A 21,225-nucleotide genomic window follows, 5' to 3' on the forward strand; every position below is an offset into this window, starting at 1 on the left:
CACGTTGAGTTAAGGACATGCAAACTCAACACAGTCAAAAATAGATATGAACAACTGATCAAACTTTTTAAAAAGCTCTGTAGAAGGACATTATATCTGGTCGTTTGTTTTTTTCTTTTTTAAAGAGATATTAAAAACTCTTGAAGAACATTTTACCGAAACCGAAATATGATTAAAAATGAAACCAATATAGAATTCCAGAGTGAGAAAAATCAAATATTCAAATACACACTTCACACATAAAAACAAAATTAAAAAAATGGAACTTTGATTAAACACATTTCCATGTGCATATTTGAACCAAATCCACTTTATTATCTTTATCAGGTTTTTAATCTCAAGCACTTCCATCTGATTCAAACAGCAACAATGCAGATTACCAGCCAGTCTTAGTTTCAAGCGTTTGCTACGGTAACAAACCTCTCCAGTAATCACCTGGAGATCCAATGTGAGGCATGTGAGACTTATTGTACTTAGTTATGGGATAATTTAGAATTACTCAGGCACTACGATTTAGTCTTAGCTTCAAAGATAGAAAGAAAAGACAATTACTGTGCTGTGAAAATGTTTACAATGGTGGGTTTATGACTATTTAGAAGTCAAATCTCAAACAATGACTCAAAAACCTCCAAGAAGCATGGAATCGGGTTGAATGGCAAAATGGTTTGAATTTCATAAGCATTATACTGTTCAGTGATTTTTCTCCCACTCAACCTAAGACAACACTACAAATCCAAAATGTTTCAACATATTGGGTATTCAATAATTCACACCTGTTTAAAAGTGCCCTTAAAAATATGACAACTCCAAGTCAGACTGAACACACATCCATGGCTATACTTGAGCTTCTCACAGACTTCAATCTACACAGCATTTTTTTTTTTTTTTTTTACATGAAGTGTGGTGCATAAACAATGCACACCAGACGTTCTCTTACCTCTCCTCAGCTCTTCAGAGGAGTCCCTTGAGTCATCTTATTTCTGACAGGAGCATCGTGAAGTCGAGTATCGATGTTGGTCAGCGTTTCCAAATGATACACATTTTAGGAATGAAGTTTACTCGTTCCTCATGCAGCCATTCAAAAGTGATGAGAGGGCATCTTTCAGGTGATTGGACACAAGTGTGATGGGACAAGTCAAAGACATTCCTGGGAAGTCGTTTTCTGCATCTTCATTAAAGAAGAAAAATAAACAGATAAATATATACATACTAGTCATCCAGCTATCTGAATCATGAGTGACAAAACTGGAATTCACTAGTCATAAGGCCACAAACATTCAATGGAATTTTGAAACCTTGCTAACGGTTCATTCATGCGGCCGAAAACCAGGAAGTTTATGATTGAGAAAGTTCACATAAAAAACAAGAAATAGCCAATCCATTTAGACTTGCGTAAACCTAATAAGCCAACAAACAAACACAAACAAAACTATGCCTGTAGGGTCACTATCATCATTTAACCCACACACTGGAAATGCCTTTATTTAGCTTGCATATGGATTTAAACTGACTTGCCCACAGTAGGCTGGGATCGGCTCCAGCACCCCCACGACCCTGAATTGGATAAGTGGGAAAGACAATGGATGGATTTAAACTCATGATATTTAAAGCTTTAATAACATTAGTTTTGGGGTGGTGGGTTTGAAAGATGTTCCAATAGCTGAAATGAACACGATGAAAAGCAGCAACTTGAGGGTTTTTCACATCAGGAATACAATTTATGTAATTCATCCGATAAAGCATTTCAGATCTGAGACACTTGAAGTCACTACTCCCCAAAAAAGTAAGAATTATGTCTCATGTGGTAATTCCTCCAGTAAGAGGAATTGCTTTACTTCTACATAATTCTGTGTCTCATTATTATTTAACTTTTTTCTGTGAAGAAGCCAGTGTACATGTTTTCCCATCATATTTCACCATTTGAAACATTTCTCAAGAAATCATGACAAAAAGGGAAGAAGTGGAATTCACGCACTGATTTTTAGATATTTCAAATGAAGTTAATGTGAATGTACGGATAACATTTTACAATTAGGATTATTGTTGTGCAGATGAGAACCTTTTTGGAAATGACAATGCAGAAATTATGCATTTTCCAGTCGATCATTGTAAATGTGGTCCGATAGGGATGAGACAGTAAAACTGATGGAGGTAGACGGATGTTTATGGACGTCCAACTTGCCTGTCTTCCTCGATAGGAAGATCCCAACTAGTTCACATTGGCGGATCCATACTTCCCACTTGAACGCACCATATAAACACACACAGCGAGGAAAGGCCATAAAGAAATCCGGTTTTATTTAAACACAATTTTTTTTTTTTTATTGAATGAAGCAGCACAAAATTACAAATGTTGACAGAATACTTCAAGTTGTATAAAATGTACCAGTACCAAAGAAAACATGGAGACTGTACTGGCTAAATTAAAAGGTTTACTGTGCAAATAACAAAAGATAAGACATAGTGTTATTGACCTTGGGTAACTCTATGGTTAAGAAATGCCGGCCTATTAGGGGGAGGAAAAAAAAAAAGCCAGCAACTTGCAAATTCTTATGAAACTAAAGTGTGTTGTCAGTTTTGTATTAAAAGTAATGTAACAATCTCATAAGGTTCACACATTCAGCTTCACAAAAACCTGCAAATAATAATAAAAAAAAAAAAACCTAGCAATTTAGGCACATACATTTAGAGAATAAACACTACTGGAAGACTAAGTTAGAAATGGAGTGTGTTCTACTGTGTGCAGCCAAGAAATGTGGAATTCAATTTAAAAATCAACACAGAAGTGTTGTAGTCGGGAGGAAGACGCCATCAGACATGGCTGAGAAATGTGTATATGTGTGTGTGTATGCTTAAGAAGTGCTTGTGCACTGTGACGTGTGCATGTGAGGCCCCCCCTGTAGTCTCAGTGCTTCCTGCCTCGGATAGGTTATGACAGGAGGCCTCTCAAGACTGGATACACGCACGCGGAACTGCGCTTCTGGTGCTCATGGCAAATGTACACTTGTTAATACTGCCGGCAATGCAGTGCTTAGATAGGCACAGAGTTTGTTTCCTGTTGGCCAGCCGCCCCCGCCCACAGCAGGTGAGACACATCAGCTGGACACCGGTTCTGTCCTCTGGTGCTGGAGCATGTCCGTCACACTCACGATGTCCTCCTCGGGGACCTGCAGAGGACAAGCGACAGTGATTTAGTGGCAGTGGACACATCGTGCACGTTCAGAAGGCTTCAGGCTCATTTGGCTGTGAGCACTATTACATCAGCTGATGCCAGGGTTGTCACTTTTATTTCACAGGCACTGCAAGTTGATGAGGATGGTGTCAAATTACAACACTGTGACCCTTTGGTTAACATTTTTATACACTACAATTCTGTCTCAGGTGGGGTGTGTGGCAATGTCTTTCATTGTGACTTTAATATGTTTAGGATTCTGACGTCTTTGCAAGCCTCACTACACTACAGCCTCCAACAACAAGTAGAAATGGAGCCGAAAATGACCCGATGATCAAAGCAACACCAAAACGATAGTTTGCAGCTTCCCAAGGAGATACAACACTGGACCACCTTCACATTCTCCATCTATTTTCATACAACGTTCCCTCTCAATAAATGCTACCAGTTCAACAGCTTGATTCTTATGATGCTACTTTATTTCCTGGAAGTGCTGAAATGGTAAAATATTGCCATAATAGCCTTCAAATTTTAACTTTTAACTAGTCCATATTTGAGCAAAACCAAACAATTAGTTCTGAAATGTACTACAATCTCAACATGAGGGCAATTAATGATGCAAAAGATGGCGAAATGTCACAAAGTTCTCAGAAAGCCGTTGCATTGTTGTGTCCACTACTCTTAAGAAGTTTATTTAAAATAAAAATCTATTATCCTTTCTTGGTGGTTGTCTGGCCAAATTGGAGCCTTTTGTAGACCGGTTTTGACTTATATTTGGACTTATATTAAACTTGAATATGATTAGTAAGAACTGGCTTTTATGGGAAATCATTAAAAATTATTTTGAGTAACACATCAACCTTCACATTTCCACTCCCTCGGAGGCACAGAGCTGTGGGGTGTTGATATGTAGCTGCCTTGAGGACAGACAGCTGTCTTTATGGTGACATTTCGACATCCAACCAATCACATTAAAGTCTCTGCGTTGCCACACACGATGGAAAACGCAGCAAGAAGTGAGCTTACAGCCTCAAATGACATAGTCGGTATCCTTTTGTCTTCACTGGGACACAGGTCACACAAGGAAACTGAGATGTTGAAAACAAGTCTCTCTTTTAATTATCAGGTGATCAGGTTGATGAGTCAAGTTCCACCTTGTAGTGTTGTACTGAAGGAGGCACTGAAGTAAAAAGCAACAGGACAATTTCTGAGGTAGCAACATGCGGACTACAAATACATTGATTAAAAGTTTTTACTGTGGTTGGAAACAACTTGCTGCCAAAGAGTTTACTTATTAATAAGCCTTCTAAAGTTAGTTTTTTTTTATTGTTGTCGTTTGTTTTATTTCTCCATTTTGGGGTTTCTTCTGTCTCATCTATTCTTGACCAGTGAATACATTTTGAATAAGAGCTCCAGAAAAGATTCAATAGCGATAAAGAAATCCAGATCTTCAAGGTTCCAGCTCTACATTAAAACAAGTGCAACTGTACTTTCTCCTCCTGTTTGCTTGACGTCAGCTGGAATTTCCCTGAGACTTGAATCAAGATAATCATGATTGATACAGAAAAATATGAAGCAGCAAGTCACCTCCCATCATCCACATGGTTTTTCACATGTTCAAATGACGTTGTCTTACTTTATTCAGCTTTGGGAAATGATCTCTGTTGTTTCAGGTGTTTTGCAAAAGACTGCATAACACAGCAGATTAAGACACACTTATGTTGTTGAGTATTTCAATGAGAATGTGATTTCCAAAATCTTAGGCAGATGACGTTTTTGTCTTGGTGCCATTTCTCTTGCCGTTAATGTAAACTAGCTGTAACTGTGACGTATTAACGTCACGTTTGTTTAATTTCTGAAATTTCAAAGCTCGACTGCACGGGAACAGCTTATTGCGGTTCAGTCAATCTAGCATACATTTACAATATATATTGTGCAGCCTTAGTTTTGTGTGTCCCTTTAGCTTCAAACCGATGAGAAAATGTTAAGAGCCATTGGGACATTTATGTACCACATCAACAGCTTCACAGTGACAATAACCACAAACGACAGAACAGACGACGTAACCCAAGGATGTCTGCTCACACACCGAGATGACGGCATCAGAACTGAATGATTTTAAGAATTTATCTCGTTAAAGAATGGAGGAGGCCTATTTGCTGACGCATACTCCAATAACCTTTGACAGAATTATGATGAAATGACCTGCAAAAAATATTCTTTGTAATCTTGAAATCGCCTCAGGTTGCATAACATGGAACCTTGGTGTACTCCAATAATGAACATTCTTAAATGACAATGAAAAATATTCAGTTTATTCAGCACATTGTTCATTGATTGCTTGATCGGTGCCTAACAATTGTTAAGAAAACTTTGGAATAATAACTGCAGCTGGCCGCGGTATACTAAACTATCAAAGAAGTCTAGACCACAGATCTACTTTGTATATTTAAATATTTCTTATAAAGCAGTTCAGACTCTTTAAATTTGCAGTTATCTTTCGAAGTAATTTTCTCTAAAAAGGCTTGAAAGATTTCCGTAAAAACAAGAAGAAATAGTTGAAAAGATATGAGGGTGAACATTTTTTTCTTCTGGTTCTTTTAAAATATAGAGGCTTTCTGAGGATACTGATGATCATGATACCCAACAGATAACATAAGGTCCCTAAAGCTGAAAATTACTTCCTCTAATAACCATCTTAATATCCAAGTTTGTTTTGGTTATTTTGTATTTTAAGACCCTTTTATGTATTGAACATTTAGATGATAAGAGGAGACTGAAACCACACATTTAAGAAATTAATTAAATGTACCTTCCAGCAGAGTTCGCAACATGTTTACCATAAAAACTATTGCTTGATATGCAGTGATCATTTGTGTTATGAGACTTTTAAAGTTGTGTGCCTTTAAACCAAACTCTCCAGACAAGCTTGTGGCAGTAAAAAGCTCCTGAATTTGATTTGAAATCACTTGTATATAAACATGAATACTCAGGATAAGAAACAAGTCCAATGAAGAAGAAGAAAAGAAGATTAAAAAAAACCTCAAGACAAACACAGAAAAAAAGTAATTTTCATTGTCCACATACCAGAACATCCCTAAATACTTCACAATATTAACAGTGATATGAAATACTTGAGATGACATCTTGATTATATATCTGTTATATATAAAAATGATTCAATATCTGTCTGAGTTAATCACATTCCAGAGGTGTGCCGAGCTTCTTCAGTGTGGGACTCACCAGAGCGTGGTCGAAGCTGAAGGTGCTTATGTAATAGGCAGAAATGTCGCTGTCAGCGAGAGGCTGCGATATCTGGGCAACTATACCACATTCATCTGGAAAAGAATAAGGAAGAGACCCAGTATCACAATCACGTGATTTGATTTCTCTCTGATTAGGTCAGTCATGAAACAGCAATAGTAGAAACATTTCTAAGAAGTTGAGGATACGACAGATGACGACTCGCTGCATTTTAAATGTAAGCGGCCTCACCGAAGCCCAGAGGTTGGCCCCCTATACGAACCATCCTCCACAGTTCCCCGGAGGAGCTGGTGAAGAGAAGGTCTGCAGGAAACCTGAAGAAAAAAAGATAGAACGATTTTCGATCAAGCAACTAAGTGCAAACAGAAGAACAGGAGAACATCCACTTCAAGAAAACACTGTATGAAAATCTGTGAATAAACACAGCCTCTCATCCCAGGTCATATCTTTACAAAGTTTACCATGTGCACAACATCATCCAACACAGGGGCTAGGTCTGCTGGTAAAGTCTTGGCCACTAGGGCCTCACGATGTAAGAAACAATCGCAACAATCACATCTGGGTTTATTTCCATCACTCTGCTAATGAAGCCTTTGGTGCGCCCGACCATGGCTGCGCCTCCATCAGTGCCGACACTCGTGCAGGTTTACCACTGAAATTGGATAATTTCCCACGGCACACCTGACGATCTCTCATGGCACACTCATGTGCCGCGGCACAGTGGTTGAAAAGCACTGCTTCAGTGGGTCATAGGCTACTTCATTTTTGTATGTGAAGGATTCTTTTTTACACCATATAGCTTACAGGCCTCTTGTTGTTTAATCTTCTATGAGAATAATGTAGTAAAAATGGCATTTTATTAACATTTTTATTGGGACACACACCGTGTCAGACATGACATGACAATCCAGCCCACTTACTGTCTCTGAGCCTCGGTGTCCATCACCAGGGAGATGTATCCGTCGATGAGGGAGAAGGAGAAGAACTTGATACAGTCCAAGTTCTGGCCCGGGGACGATTGGCTGTCCTCCTTAGGACTACATAAGAAGAAAGAAATAACAGGTTTTTATAATGAATGATTCTTTGTCCTTAACTTGTGACTGAAAACACCAGCCTCGAGCCTGAGCCGGTTTCCACTTTTTTGTATGGTGTGCTGCCATCTAGTGCTCCAAGTGGGTCTTTGCAGCTGAGAGTGTAGAAAAGGAGGTCTGACCTGCTAGAATAGAAGAGGACGTCGATGAGGGTGGTAGCGATGGACGGCAGCGTGTCCGGGTCCAGAGACATGACACAGAACTGGTTCAGGGGGATCAGCACGGGGTGAACTGTAGGATGGATGGCTGCAAACAACAATAACAGCTACACTTAATTCAAGAAAAGTGAGAACGCCCAACATATGCAAATGTGAGATGAAACGGTCTGTCGAGGGACTTTCTGTTTAGTTTGCATGTTCGCCCTGGGTGCTCCAGTTTCTTCCCACAGTTAATATATAATCGATGTTTTTAACAGCTGTATTCCACTTACTTTTATTCCGTTGATAGTTTTTATATTCTTGTGTTTTATTTATTTCCATGTTGTTTAATCTAATTTCTACATGTTTTTCATTGTTGTTCATATAAACCACATTGAATTCCCTTGTTGGTAAATTGCACAATACAAATTTGCATTGCCGTGTGTGATTGTAATGTTTTTTTCTCATCAATTTCAATGACTTGTTAATAGTTAAGTATTTATTGGAGTTTTATCAACCTATTCAAATTCAAAGTTCAGTTTTTTTCTTTTCCCCAACGGAAATAGATTTAGTTCATCAGACCCGTTTTGCCATTTTTCTTTTTAAATCATGTCTGCCAAGGTTTCACGACCCGATTTTGATCAGATTTCTCAGCCTTTCAGGTAAAAACGGAAAATGTTGACAGTATACTTGCCTCACATACCAGATCGTGTTGAAAGATGCATACCGGTACCTTTTAAAGATAAGTTGATTGTGAAAGATTGGCTGTGTTGCATTTGGGTTTTTTTTCTTTTCGGAAGTCCTCTTTGTACAACATGTTCTGGACTGTATAGTGATGTAAACATTTTATGTGAAGGAAGCAGCCCTGCAGCATGGGTCAAACAGACAAACTTACATTGTGTCATTGTGTATTGTAACTTGGTATTATTTTTGTTACCTCAGGGACAAGCATCCAAAAGCTACAAGTTCCTCTTACCAACAATAGATCATTACGTTCATGTTTCATAAAGTCATTGGTTTAGTCGGGTTATCCCTGTAGACCTCACAAGTCTTGTTCCAATTGTTGCTTGTAGTCCACATACCGCAATATGATAACAAGTTCTGGAAATGACACAATGGGAACCCGCACATGTAACAAATGCCCCAAATGTGCTCTAATGAAAAGCTCATTCTGCAATCAGGTTACCAAAGTCCATGTGCACATGTTAAAAATAAATAAAGCTTAGGCTGCTATAAAGAACATGCTCTTTTTTGGATCATGGAAAGATGATGTTGGGATGTTTCTCTCTTGACAAAGGACATGAAAATACGGACTCTATATCTCCGTTTTTTCCCCCCAATTCATAATTTTATCCAAGCCTGCCTCACATATTATAGTTTAATTGTTAATTAGAATTTATTATGCTACCATAGGGGTCCAATTAGGTCAAATGTGCTCTAAATATGATCTATATCTAGTTGAAACGTAAGCATTGATACTAAAATCCATTAGGCGATGCCACTAGTTTTCAAAAAATATCAGTGGGTCCATAGCTGAGGTAAAATTCTACTCATCAGGGGAATGCCTTTCCCTTAAAACTATGAAATAAAATTAAGAAAAGAAATAACTTGTTGGAAAAAACGCAAAATTGTCTCAATAAAGCACAATCCATTGGACAGAATCTATTATATGTAATGGAGAAGAAAAGAGAGTTTAATGTAAATTTAACTGCAAAATTAGGTAAACCGGTAAAGACAGTTGAAGGACATATATAAAACATACGGTAGTTTACCAGAAAACTTTATTGCTAATGGAGCTCAACAACCTTTAACAATAACATCTTATTTAAAAACAAACAAACAAAAATAAAAACATTTGAAAAGTTCGGCATTAAACTGAAAATTAAGCCTAAACCAAGAAACCTCAACATATTTTTTTAAAAGAAAAAATATCTACCACCTGAGCCATGGTCTTTGTGTGCAAGTTTGATGTAGGAGTATGAAAAAACTCATGAATCAAAAGTGACAATTCTTTGGTGTGAAGGGTTTAATGCCTCCTCTGAGCAGGGATTTCAAACCACAAAGTCCCTCGTACCATCTTTGCCGTTCTTCTGGAGACCGTTGGAGACATCCTGTGAGTGCACGGGGACAGACTCTCCTCCTTCCTCCTTGTAAATATTGAACTCCTCCTCCAGTGTGCTGATGACCACAGACAGGTCTTTCTCTCTTATCTATGGAAGACAGATCATGACGGTGCAGAGACATATGAACAAACTCCACCTGCAAACTGTTCATGCATAGACGGTGTTCACTGCTGCTCTCGCTTCTTGTGAGGAAACACGTCAGCCTGCATGTCAACCATTAATATAGTTGCTGACACAAACGTCTGCCGGGGTGTTTATTTTTTTTCGCCCGCTTAACATTTCACTCACGTTTTAGTGCCCTCAGCTCTGTTGAGAGTTAATGCCTTCGCTGAAAACTTGGCGAGTGGACAAAATGCACGCCCCGTGACGTCTGGCAGACCTCAGCAGGTGAAAGTTTCACCAGTGAGATTACAGGTCTGGAGTTCACAGAGCATTTAGGGAGCTTAAAAAAGTGACTCCAAATGTCTCCAACTACTACAACGGAGGGTTTTCAGGGAATGTGTCTTTGGACGGATCAGAGGAAAGCAGAATTAGCTCACCAGGATAAAGTCGGTCTGATAAGTGGAGAGCATGAAGACAGAGACGTGCTGCTGGGCCAAGGGGGCGATGACCGACTTGGCGATCTTGGTCACGCCGACGGTCTGCGAGCTGCTGGAGGTGTTGCCGTTGGAGACCACGTTGAGCGGCAACCAGATGGAGCTCTCTACCTGGAGATGCTCCGAAGGCTGCAGCTCTGATTGGAGATAGGAGAGGAGAGGGGGAACATTACGGCAAATAGAGACCACCAGTCCTTGATCGTCTATAAAAGAGCAGCAGCTCTATCTTATAGGATCCCACACACCCTGCACATCACCTGGAAGGAGACAAACTCCAATATTAGGACTAACAAAACAGCTTCAAAGCCAACGTACCAAATCTAATCTTACTGGAATAATCTTCATGAAATTATACAAAGGATTGAAGTGCAGACTGTTTGAACCACGGCCTTGGCGGCCTCATGAGTTTCATCACGGAGCCACGTAGATTAGAGGCCATGACATTGTTCAACTAATCATTTTCTAATGTGTAATTCATTCAGAAAAGAAAAGGTAAAAAAAGGAATTTCTTTAAACCACACAACTTACTAATAATAGTCCAAAGACAACAAGCAGTTGAGAACATGTACTTAACTTAGCTCCATGACTGTGTCCAGAATGTGGTTTGGCATTTAAAAAGATGAAAACATCATTCAACCTCAATAATCTTTTGGTATTTAGAAACTATGATTTAACCCCCCCCCCCCCCCCCCCCCCCCCCCCACCAAAGAATTGAACATTTGTTGATAGAGAACTTTGAAAGGCACCTCTAAATAAATTGTGTCAATTCAAAACATTTTTGAAATTTCAAAACCTGGAAATGTTTCTCTAGCTATTTAACTTATCCAAGAATTTCATGATTGAAAGAACATTAGATTTCACACTGAAGGACTTTGTACCAGATATACAACTTGATGTGCTTCAAAATAGAACGTAAACGAGCAAGACAATTCTTTTAACAGCACCTTATGGAAAGTTTATACTCTTCATATATACACACTCAGGTAATGACACGCAGGTAAAGCCCTCTGTACAATAAAACACGCTTCTTCCTGTTGATGCCTCATCACACTAAGAAACGCACACACACACACAAACTTCCTGTCTCCCACCTGTTGCCTCTGCCGTACCGACATAAACTGACCCTTCTATTTTTAACTGTAGGTGAAAGTTAGTCTCAGGAGAGACCGGCAGCACCTACTGCACTGCAACATGCTGAAATGTGACTTGACAGCGGTGCATTTCACAAACAGGGGGATCTTGTTGAGTTGAAAAGAGGGTAAAAGTTTAAATGGGTTCTATTCTAAGGACGTGTGTCTGTCACATCCTGAGTCTTGGTGCCAACAGGAGACCAGAACAAAACCATGTGTGTCATTAACATTCAGATAACTAAAAAATAAATAAACATTACCAAACAATCCCTACCGTTCCCTGTTCTCTTTATTCCCCTTCAGAGGAGCTGCTGTTCTGGTGTGTGTAATTTGTCACAGACGGCCCCTTGTGGCTTCACTCCACCCGCTTTCACCTCTTAAAATAGGCACTCAGAAAGAGAGCAAAAAAGAGACAAGAGAGTGACGAAGCATCCCTGAGGCAACATATGCCTTTAACATGGACATCTGGGTAGAAGGGCTTTGTGAAAAGTAGCAGGATCAGAAGGAGTGTGCAGGACTGCAACATATATTTCAAAATTAATATTTCCAATGAAACAATGACATTTGCAGGTGCTGACCACTGATGTAAAGAATTTTAGTCCTGCTCAAATGACATGTTGTGCAGTTATGAGCATCATTTCAATGCAGCTACATTCACTGAAAATGCCTCTGCCATCTTGTACTTTCAGCGCCTGGATGTGCTTAATTAGCTGAGTGGTGTGTTCGTTGCATGAAGAGGTTATAATTGAAACCAAAGTAGAGATGTTGAGGATAGCAGTCCATGATGTTTGTTTTTATTTAAATAATCCATGCAATTAAGCCCATAAATTCATTCATTCAGGCTTGTCGCATTTCAAACATTTTGTGCAACACACACACACACACACACACACACACACACACACACACACACACACACACACACACACACACACACACACACACACACACACACACACACACACACACACACACACACACACACACACACACACACACACACACACACACACACACACACACACACACACACACACACACACACTAACATGCCCAGAATGATAATGGTAAAGAGAAGTCTGCTGTGAGGCTGATTTGCTGCCGTTGGTACTGGATGGACTGAATGCATTGAAATATTTTCACGATATTTTTGAGAGAAACATGCTCTGCAATGTCAAAAGTGAAGAGAAAAATTTGGATTTTTTTTTTGTAAGAAGGAGAAGAAGCCAGCAGTAGAATGGAATGAATTTTAAATAATTTACACTCATTTAAATGCAACTGTGTCAGGAAGCCAGAGGTTCCCAAACGTTTAGTACATTTAATTTTAACCAGACAAAACTGGACTGATGACTGAGCTCCATCTAATTGGCCAAATACTTTGACCTGCAGAGGTAGAAATGTACAGTGCATATAATTATATAATTTATTGGAATTCATTAGTTGACAACACTGATATTGAAATTACAATAAATATGTGAAGTCATGTTTAATTTCTAAAGTAACACGAGTGCTTTTGCTTTCGCAAAGAAGCAATGAAGGAGAGTATAAAAAGTATCCCCAAATCCAACACTCAAATCTGACTGTAGTTTTATACTAATGATTTGAAAGAAAAAAATGTTGCACCACCATTCAGCATTCACGGAACCTATCTTTTCTATCACATCAAATAGGAAGTGAGTCAAATATACACATTTGACTCACTTTTTAAGTACCGGTAGACATAAAGAGAACTTCCTTGTTATAATGTCAGTTCTAAGTACACAGTTTGTTTTGATGGCATGATACAGTCGATGAAACCATGCAAGGTTTGTGAGGGGAAGCAGGGGAGGAAGGAAGTCACGCCACAGTGTTGAAACGACAGAATTCAACGATGTGGTTCGGTTTGAGGTGATATTTTCTAGTACAACTAAACATTAAAGTTGATTACACCAACAAGGACAAATGGATCATGTGTACTGAATAATATAAGTAGAGGTGGTACAGAATTGTACCACCTCCACACAAATATTCAATAAAACATAATGTGTTTTACCTTTGAATCCTTCCTTGTCGAGGACGACGGTGTAGTTCTCTGGCGTCTCTGTCAGGCTGAAGAACTTGCATCTGAAAGTATGAACGAACGAGAGGAGTGAGGTTGGAAACAGAGAAAACATGAAAGGAGGTCTTCAGAACTTCTACCAAGATTCAGGTAAATGGGGTTCTGTGCCATTTCCAGAAGCTTTGAGGACTAGATGTCATTCAATTAGTTCAAAGCTTGGAACGTACCAAACTGGAACAATGCTGTGATCATCCACTAGTTTGTGGGGAACTCAGTTTATTAAGTCTTTTGAACATAGTGCACGCTGCAAACAATAACCAATGGCGAGCAGGAGGGCATTGGTATGGACAGACAAAGTCGGATTGCCATTACAGCGACCTTCACTGATAAAACTCCCAAGAGAATATGGAACGGGAGTGATGACACTCAGGTTTCCAGCAACTCCGAACACCATTGTTATGTAAAGGGTCGCCCCAAAATGCAACAAACGTCTTTTGTTTCAACCTCAAAATATCCTGTGAATGGGATCTAAAATTAGTTAATCACAGAATGTTATGTGAATTCATCTTGAATAATTGTGCTAATTTTAGATTTAAAAAATCATCTGTTTTTCAATATGTTGTGCAGCTTACTGTAACTCAAAATACCAAAAAAAAAAAAACCCCTGAGCAACTTATTTGCACCAAGTCCTCCTAACGTTGAAATGCATTTAAAAAATGGCATATTCATTGAAAATGTAATGAAAGTTTATATTTATATTTCATAGTCAATTTGCCAACTGAGTAGCAACATAATACATGTTGGGTCTTTGGGCTCACAATAAACCTACACATTTATGGATAGGTTGTACTATTATAAAGGAAAAATAACTCAAACAGACCTTTTTACCATCCTGCAAAGCCAAGCGTGTCAACATGCACATCATGTGGATAATTTCATGACTTTTCATTGTACTGGTAGCAACAGGGTGTTTTGTGGCCCTTTCATAGCTTGTTCTAAGGAATGAGACACTTTCAATGAATATTTAAATCGACGGTGCAGCTGATACAGCTTGCAAGGGTTAAACATTCACAAAACTCCAACATGAAGAAACAGTGGAACCAACACAGTGATGCCAATTTATTATAACTTCTTCCTTATGAAATGCATTTGCTTTCAAAAGCTGTTTCTTGGTCTGGCTGGTATTCAATTCTGCTCAATGTTTTCTTTGTGAACTGTTGATAAAGGAGAGTGAGCAAGGGGGTGGGTGGGGAGTGTGCTGTAGGAGTTTTTCAGGTTGAGAGAAAAGAAATCTAGACCGCAAACACACATTTCCTTAGCTTTTGAGAAAAAATTTACTCATTTTTACAAAACAAAATGTTCTCTCTGGAGGATTCTCTCTGGCGATTGGACTGGGGACAGACAACAGAAAGAACAGACTCAGCAAAGCCTGTCGAGGCCCGTCCTTAAAAAAAACTTTGGGTTTTGATGGGAAGTAATCAGACGAGCAAGTCTATATATTTAGCAGAACGTAAGTAGGGAAAAAGAAACTAAACATTCACTTTCTATTCAAACTTGCATTTATTGTGACGTCTGCTGTGTGAGAGAAATTTCCCATCATGAACAATACGTGAGCTGGGGAAATGCCAACATGATGCAATATTACTTGAAACGTTGATGTGTAAACAGGGCAAACGTCACAAGATTTAAACATCAAGTGGGTTCATCCTCTTATCAATGTGAAGGAAGCAGATTCTATCCACCATCAACATCACAGCTAAATGGATCTAATAAAAATGTTTGTCCTTCACAATATTTGCAGCCCAGGTCGTAAAGATTCCAATTTAGGGCAGAGAAGAAGATAAAAGCGGTTTCTGCATGAATGACCTCGCTTTATCTTTGCATCCCTAAAAAGGATGTGGTAGACACTCCTGTTTCCTTAAAACACCTCTCCGGCCTGCTCCTCTGCTTAGTGGCCAGCTTAAAAGATATTAAGGGAAGAAGCCCGGGTGAGACCGTCAAAACTGCTGACTCGGCAAAAAGTAATCCCTGGCACGAAACAGGATGATCACGCCACCGAAAAACAAAGAGACAGAGAGATAGCGACAGAGAGGTAACCCTAACTACCAGCAGGCTCAGCCAGTCCATTGTGTTTTAATACCCCCTCTCGTTTCCGACTGACCCTTCACCTTCCACAGTTCAGTTTCCTGCAGGTTGTGTGTGTGTGTGTGTGTGTCAGCCTTGCAAGTGAGACTGATCATGTGTGGCGTTCTAACGTGCACATCAAGTTTTTAGAATAAGGCTGGTGATTGTGGTGTTACAACTGAAAGTAAACCCCAGGGAATTTGAAGGAAACAATAGCAGCAAACAGAAAATATAATAAGCATACCACTTAGCAGGAGCACACAAATCCCAAAAAGTTCAAGTCTAGCACACAAACTTTTTTTTTTTGCCTCCCCCTTGTTTAATAGTTTGTCAAAAAAGAGATGATATCCACTGAAATCCAATTTCACTAGGACTACAAAGACACGATCATACTCTTACCCGACACCTCCCAAAAAGATAAAGCAACAGTGCAAAAGCAGCAAGTAACTCATCAATCCATTGTAAAAACTTTGTGCATACAATGATAAGTTGTCTCATAAGTGGCATGAAATAGTTGTCAAACAAACAAGGACTGCACGATATCAAGTGAAAATGTGTACAATATGTATTGCAATGACAATGCAACTTGCTATGAAACTCTTATAGATGATGTTGATGTTTTTGTACTGCCAAATAAAAGTGCTCCTTCTCTATTTGGACCCACTTTTCATATATGACCGTGTCATGTTTGTTTTTATTTTATTTTGTTGACCACATGCACCTCTGGCATTCTGACTAGCTGACTTTCCAAAGTGGTTCAGGCAGTTAATTAGTTGTTTTCTATGGAATCATAGGAGTGCAAAAAATTAAAAGGAAATAAATGTGGAAATATAAAGAAAATCAATAATACAAAAAAAAAATATACAAATGTAGTCGTATTCTTTTTCCATCTTGTCTTTGCTTATTCCATTTTGTCAAAACTTCTCTTGTTTTGTCTTCGTCTTTTCCATTTGCTTTTTGTCAAACGCAGCTTGATTTTATTGCAAGATCACTTTGAGCTCAGTGCTGCCTTTGTAAGATCCTGATGACTGGCTGATTCAGATGACAGAACCAACCTCAAAATCATTGTCTTAGCGGTCAAATGATGGGACCATCAGAATTACATTGCATCGTGTGTTGTCATCTTTGTGGAAAACATTGTGAGGCATTGAAGAACCGCCGCTACCGAGAGGCACGCTCTTTAAAAATGCGTGACATAATTTCGGGAGATATTCCTCGAAGGCATCTTGGCACAGAGAAGGACAAGTTCAAATACAGGCCAACCAGTCCTGACATGAAATTGGTTTCGAAGATCATCATCATCCCGAGTCATCATTAAAAAAAAAAAACCAACCTGATTACATTCAACCTTCAACAGCAAATGGCCTGAGAAAGAAATTGCTTCTGATGAAGGGTGATGAGGAGGACGAGATGGGAAGTGAGCAAAAAAAAGATGAGGAAGCAACAGGTATCGAGGGAACGACCGAGTTGCAAAGATTAAAACTGAGCGTGCAAGATTGTCGACTTTGATCCAGCAGTAGAAAACAACAGGCGGTAGCAACAGTTGGGAAGTGAGGAACTGGTGTTGTTCCGGCGTTTACAACTGATGCTCCAGCTGAAGAAACATGATAAGGCTGGAAAAAAAAAAGCCGGCTTGAAAGTACAGAGGAATGAGCCTTGAGGTGCCTTGGTCCAATCATTAGAGGGAAAGTGAGTTGTCGGCTACCGGACTTGTGACAAACAATCTATAGATTTTTTTTCAAAGGCTTCTGTTTTGTTGTTTTTTTTTTCTGTATTAGACAGGGTGTGGGGGAACGGGGTGCGAGGAAGTCCTACGGTCCTGTGTAAATAAATGGAGCGAGAGCCCCAACCTTGACGGACCAGTGAAGCAGACAAGTGAAAAACTCCCAACTGGGTTTTTGGCTCAGCAGAGGCATTGTTCCAAACATCGGCTCTTGTTAGGCTCCCAGGGGAAGAAAGGAGGACTGTGTGTGCCTGCCGGGCTGCGGCCACAAAGCAGTGAGATACATATACTGGCCCAAAGCTGGGCTTTGATTAGTACAACACCCTTGAGCTTCAGCAACGACCGAGCACCAGGCCGGATTCCAATCTAAGCACACAGAGCACAATCATTAAACTTTTTTTTTTAGGGACAGTTGAGGGTTTTTCAACCAAACAGTTCAAGGAATTTTAGTCCCTCGAGTAACAGGAATTTAGAATCAATAGGCTTTTTATTTGGTACAGTTCTAAGAAGAGCTGAAGGGCTCCCATTATAGTACATGTCGGTAGTAAGAGAAACATTTTCAGTTTGTTTGCGAAGACGTTTTTTTAGTCCATAATCATGGAAACGTTCCACTTCCTTCTTCACGTGGGTCAATTACATGTTTAAAAACATAAACAAACTGTAAGAATTTGAATTGTCCCAACTGGGAAGAAGGCAATTTCATTCACGCTTTCATATTTTCACATATTTTATAGCTCACATAGCCCACAGTTGCGGCTTATCTAGAATGCTGCTGTCATAATCCTCATCTCAAAACCAAGAAAGTGGAGTATATTCCTCCTGTTATATCAAATCGCTTCACAGGTTCATCATTCCTCAATGAAATCTTTACTTTTGCACTGCTGGCAGACATAAACATACTTATTTCCCCCCCCTTAAAAATTGCAAAAACACACAATTTAAATGCATTAGCACTACTTCTTAACAGGGATGACAGTGTGCAATGTTTCTTCCTGTTAAAAACTGGAGTATTTCCTTTCCACTGTCAATTATGCTTGCTCATGTGGAATTGTTAGGTTTCTCTGTAAAAGTGCCCTCAAAGGACTTGTTGTATTTGGTGCTATATAAATAAAGTTGAATTGAACAAAGATTTCGCTGCAGGCATGGATGCTTGTCAATATAATGCATAAAAGGCCATCTGTTGAGGCCCAAAATACCTTTTAAGACCCAAATTCTCCCCCAAAAAGCAGTAATAAAGACTAAACTGGTTATGTTTGGGTGCACACAACTATTATTTAGCCCCGTTTACACACTGTTTCAAGTGAAAACACACCGTTTTGATGTTTTTGCTTCAGAAAAGTTTTGCATTTACAACATTTTGAAAATGATATCCGTTTATACAGAAATGGTAGAAAGGCTGAAAATGATGTGGTGGTGTAGCTGTAAACGCACACATTCATGCAGAGTACAATGCATTTTAAACATCAACAATGGTGAGTACAAATGTGCAGAGGAAATATTTATTATAGCCGTGGTGTGCATGCCCAGTAAGATCATTTTAAAAATGGTGCTTTGTCATCCGTCTACACAGAGATGGACCATGCTTAAGTCTTCTACAAACAAAATCAACAATGCAGCCGATAGCGCATGTGCTGTACTCTGTATCTGCTCATCTCTCTTGCAAAAACCATTGTTACATTTTTGCTTCTGTCCTCTGATGCAGTAAGCACCCATCTGTAGAGGGTGCCGAAAGACTGTCTAACAATGTGTGATAAGCACCGCAGCCAGTGTTCACCTCCTTAAAATTCGACTCAGATCTGCTTTGGGCTCGCTTCATGTGGGGAGCTGTTTTCTCATGAATAGCGGAGGCCTGAAAGAGGGAGATGGCTTAAAACCATCTGGGGCAATCAGGACTGTTTTTCACCTCCCTACCACCAATTGTTTAGAGTTGCTGTGAACTCAATCTTCTCTGCCACTCCCTATTGTACAACAACTATAGTTTAATTAGGGGGAAGAAGGGAAAACAAGGCAAAACACATCGATGCCACACGAGAACAACAACACAAATAACAGCCAATAAGGGAATCATACTTTCTTTCTAGACCAGAAACCTTTTCACAGGATTTGCTAAATACTCTACTGCAAACAAACCCCCCCCCCCCCCGCAAACATTTGAAATGAAGGAAACTGAAAATGCAGTTGTATGTAGTTTGCACGCCAGACCAGAGTTGGTGCTGTGATTTTGTAATAGAACCATAAGCAACACAAAACTACTCTCTAATCTGCCATATCATGCTACTGTAGTGTCCATATATTGTACAACATGATTCAGAAAAGTTGTGCCTTCCCAGTTTCCATGGAGACGGAGAGACGTGCTTGTATTCAGGATGCTGCTTTCAAAAATCCAAATTTTTACATGAGCATGAAACTACTATTATTAAAATATTGGAAGCAGCATCTTTAAATGTAATGTTTTGCTGTACGGTGTAAACACAGAAATAATCGTAATAAATAAACAGTTCCTCATGAACTAATAGGGGAGCTACTACACCTGAAATGCAACAAACTCATGAACACCAGCCATCTTTTATATTTGATCAAACTCATTGGAACCTTGGTGCACCCAGGCCTGTCACACACAAAATCAAACACATTTATTCTACATGCATTTTATGTTTTCCAATCAGTCTCATGTAAGTTTTTGGACAGCAGGAGTACCCTGAAAAAACCCCCCAAAAAAACATCCACACAGAGGCTGTCCAACCCAACTGGGATTGAGGCGAGTGGTCGCACACCATGGTGTAAAAGCTATTCGCAAATGGATACTAGACTTGAACTTAAATTGAGATCCGTGGCAGAGGCTTGAAGACAGATGTCGGGCTCTTCTTGTGGCACCGCTTAAGTGGGGCAGCCAGAGGAATAAACAATTACATAACAATGAGAGGAAATCCAGGGATTAACTGAAAACTGGCACTAATGCCAACATGGGGTCTGGACAACTTGCAATGTGGACACTGGCATTCATCATGAGAGGTCAAAGGTCAATGCAGAGCGAGGACCCACCGTGAATATGTTTGAAACAGTAAGATTGGTGTTTTATATGACTCAACAGTCGGCATTTAACTAGTTATAGGTCTAAATGATGCACGTGTTGTGCAAGCATCCAGCTAAGGTGAGTAACTATAGATGATTGCAGCGTATGATGCAGAAAGGGACATGCTCGGGCAGACAGCCCCACAATGGCAGTGAAAGAAAGAGCCATTGGGGTGGATTTACAGGGACCCCCCCTTACCGTGTCCTGTTCCGGAGGAAGATCAGCTTGATGAGGGGATGAGTGAAATTCACCAGCCCACTCTTGGATATGCTGGTGACCCGCAGCCTGTGGTCCAGTATATGTAAGTCCATGTTCTTGTTTGTTAGCGAGCCGCGGTAGTCTCCACTCCTCCCGTGTGTGCGCGCAGAAGAAAACAAACGCCTTCCTCTAACGGAGCGAGACCTTTAAACACGGGCCCGGGACATGGACATTACCGACGACCGCAGAGCTCCGTGCACGTCCCGCGGCTGTGACCGTCTCTAACGGGGGCTGAACTGGGCTGGAAAAACATCCAACGCAATTGGAGTCCGGCCCCGCTCAACTACTGTATATTCAAATGGAAGGACCAGCCCCGCAGACGACACGCCCCCTCCTCTTAAAGCTACAGGTCCCTGAACGCCTCACACGTGCATGCGGCGTGTGGCGTCATGACGCAAGACGCATCTCCACTTCCGACCCCGAATAATAATAATAATAATAATAATAATAATAATAATAATAATAGTAATAAGTGTCACACTGAATTATCTCCATA

At 39.8% G+C, this 21,225-nt stretch overlaps 1 protein-coding gene across 1 annotated transcript; it reads right to left on the reverse strand.

Annotated features, from left to right (window-relative positions):
* Window positions 1-2,361: 2,361 nt before the first annotated feature.
* castor1 (cytosolic arginine sensor for mTORC1 subunit 1) lies at window positions 2,362-20,951 on the reverse strand. Its single transcript, XM_080499526.1, has 9 exons — window positions 20,670-20,951; window positions 13,546-13,616; window positions 10,327-10,520; window positions 9,739-9,874; window positions 7,650-7,773; window positions 7,357-7,473; window positions 6,668-6,750; window positions 6,416-6,510; window positions 2,362-3,167 (listed from the first exon to the last, which is right to left on the reverse strand). Exons 1-9 carry the CDS (start codon window positions 20,780-20,782, stop codon window positions 3,096-3,098), a joined length of 1,005 nt encoding a protein of 334 aa, XP_080355652.1. The 5' UTR covers window positions 20,783-20,951; the 3' UTR covers window positions 2,362-3,095.
* Window positions 20,952-21,225: the final 274 nt, after the last annotated feature.

Source organism: Blennius ocellaris, assembly GCF_963422515.1.
Source record: "Blennius ocellaris genome assembly, chromosome: 7".
NCBI classification, from domain to species: domain Eukaryota; kingdom Metazoa; phylum Chordata; class Actinopteri; order Blenniiformes; family Blenniidae; genus Blennius; species Blennius ocellaris.